General features: G+C 40.9%; 1 protein-coding gene across 1 annotated transcript; it reads right to left on the reverse strand.

The window, feature by feature from the left end:
* Positions 1 to 559: 559 nt before the first annotated feature.
* LOC123233289 (dynein axonemal light chain 1-like) lies at positions 560 to 934 on the reverse strand. The gene has a single exon (XM_044659439.1). The coding sequence runs from the start codon at positions 932 to 934 to the stop codon at positions 560 to 562; it is 375 nt and encodes a 124-aa protein (XP_044515374.1).
* Between the last annotated feature and the right edge of the window lie 1,993 nt (positions 935 to 2,927).

A 2,927-nucleotide genomic window follows, 5' to 3' on the forward strand; every position in this document is an offset into this window, starting at 1 on the left:
CAACCTTCATGCCTTCCCTTCTCCCCCTCACAGATTATGGCTACCCAGATGGGACCTGAAAAATATGCTCCTAACTAGAAAAAAATGACTAGTTCACAAATATTTTATTAGCATGGGATACACTGTTATGACTAAAGACTGAATACTTCTCTCCGCAATTTCTATAGTTACAAAACAGGAGGCCTGTTTCCTTATATGGAAAGTTGCTATCACCATTGTTTTGTTAACTCACTCTTTAGAATAGGTAAAAAAGGAGGAACAGTGGCAAGGAATTTGTAAAATGTTGAAAAAATAGTTTTGCCCTCAACATACTCTTTAAAACAGACAATTTCACAAAGCCACATCTATGGTTCCTACTTAAATATCATAAGTTAAAAAAGAGTAGAAATGTGGAATTAGCCCTCTTCTTCTTCTTCTTCTTCTTCTTCTTCTTCTTCTTCTTCTTCTTCTTCTTCTTCTTCTTCTTCTTCTTCTTCTTCTTTCTTCTTTCTTCTTTCTTCTTTCTTCTTTCTTCTTTCTTGTTCTTCTTCTTTAATTACTGGAATACCCCAGTCTTTCACTAGTTATTAGATATATAGAGGATCATCAGTCGTTTCATAACATGGATCCCTTTCAGCTTTTCAATGTAATTATAATATATCCACAGCTCCTCTAACGTGTCCCCAATAGCCTCCAATCCATTTAAGGTCTTCATGTTATTCCTTCCCAGTGACAAGATCCCCAAGTTTCTTAAGTCATTCAGATTGGCAATTTTTTCAAAGCAGTTTGTAGACAATGAAAGCTTCTTGCAATTAACAAGCATGGACAAGGATGCATCCATCTTCTCTACTGGGGGAATCTGAGCATAAAGTTTTGCTTCTTTGGCTTCTGATGGCTTCTGACCTGATTTTTCTTCCCATCTGACTAGGGCTTCTTTAATTGTTGCTTTTGCCATTCTGTTCCATTACTACCATCACTGTGAATCCCCAAATAAAAACATAAATAAACTAATGTGAAAGAAAATATACTTTTATCTACATCAAACCTCAGCAGTTCTTTCTATGGAGGTAGATAGCATTCTTTGTCATAAGTCCTTTAGAATTATCCCAAATTAACGGCAGAGTCAAGATGGCCACTTGGACACAGCAAAAGGCCAGACCTCTCTGAAAACCCTTCCAAACCAATCAAAAACAAAGTGCTTCAAGGGGAAAGAAAACCAAATATAACAACAGGAAAGAGTTAGGGGACTCTCCTACTGGATTCAACTTGAAAGGTATGCCCAAGAATGGAAGATAAGAAGCCTTCAGAAGGCAGGGAAACTCCAACACCCCTCCTCCATAGACAGTGCTGAGAGGAGCTGTAAGAATACAGCTAGCTGGGATCTCAGGGCAAAGGCTGAGAGAACACCTTGCCAAAAGGGCAGGAAACCTAGCTCCCTTCATCCTCCACATCTTCACCTACAATACAGTTTCTGCTACCAGCTGAGGAAGATCTGACATCAGCCTGACATAGTCAGCAGAGTAGAGAAAAAGCCCCTTCAGGACAGAATAGCCCAAACCCACAGATCCAGCAAATAATCAGATTAGCAAGATTACAGCATATGGCAAGGGGGAAAGAAGGAAAAAAATATGAATAAACAACAGAAAAAGAAAAAAGAGAATTGTGGGTTAAGATGGCAGCAGAGTAAGAAGCAGCTCTTAACCTCTCCTGACCAAAACACACAAAACTCCTCAAGGGTACATAAAAACAAATCCAGATGAACGGAGGAACCCTACAACAGGGCACAGCGTGGAAGGTACGTGGAATCGAGGCATTTCCAAGCTATAAAGGGGTGAAACAGCTCTCACTAAATCACGGGCTGAGCAACCCCCCCACCCCGACCCCCTCCACACACAACACCTATAGAGCCAAAGCCAGCTAAAAAGAAATAGAGCAAGTTTGGGGCACCCATCAAGTCATTGGCAGCTCCGGGGCCTGTTCCTGAGAGCAGCAAAAATTAGGACCCCAAAAAGCTAAAGAAAACACACAAACCTGAGAGCGGAAGCAGAACACAGGCTCAGAGAGCAGGCACGGGCGGAGGCGTGGTGGAGGCAGACACAGCCATTAGCTAAAGCTCTGAAACCCTGAGTGGGGAATCAGTGCTGTGGAAGCAGCACCCTGAGACTTGTAAAGAAACCTCCAGCAGAGGATCAAGCAAGGGGGTCCACCAGGGGACTTGACCTTGGAAAACACCAGAACTCAGATGTCAGGAGCCAAAAGACCGCGGACAGACCCTGAGCGAGAGGATAAACCTGAGAAGCTGCTGGGCTAAAGATGGCTACCCAGTCTCAGGAAGTTCAGAAGAGAAAGATTAACAACAAGAAAAAGATGTCTTTAACACTCGACAACTTTTACGCAGAGAAAATCCAGACAACTGAGCAAACAGAGGATGAGAACAAATAAGCATCCGGACCCTCCTCAAATAAGGAAAACTCCTCACAAGCTATGGAAGAGTTCAAAAATGAGATTTTGAGTAAAATGGAAGAGATCTGGCAAGAAAATAACAGTTTAAAAGGTAGAATCTTGCAATTGGAAAGTGAGGCTCAGAAACCAAATGTACTGATAAGCAAATTGAACACCAGAAATGACCAGATTGAAAAGGAATACCAGAAGATTATGGCCAAAAACCAGAAGATTATAGCCAAAAACCAGAAGATTATAGCCGAAAACCAATCCCTAAAGGCTAGAATTGAGCAATTAGAAGCTAATGATCTCTCAAGACAACAAGAACAAATAAAACAAAGTCAAAAGACTGAAAAAATAGAAGAAAACATGAAATATCTCAATGAGAGAGTGACAGACCAAGAAAACTGGTCTAGAAGAGACAATTTGAAAATAATTGGTCTTCCAGAAAAAACAGAAATTAATAGAAACCTGGACTCCATACTAACAGAAATAATTCAGCAAAA

This window comes from Gracilinanus agilis, chromosome 2 (genome assembly GCF_016433145.1).
Source record: "Gracilinanus agilis isolate LMUSP501 chromosome 2, AgileGrace, whole genome shotgun sequence".
Taxonomy (NCBI): domain Eukaryota; kingdom Metazoa; phylum Chordata; class Mammalia; order Didelphimorphia; family Didelphidae; genus Gracilinanus; species Gracilinanus agilis.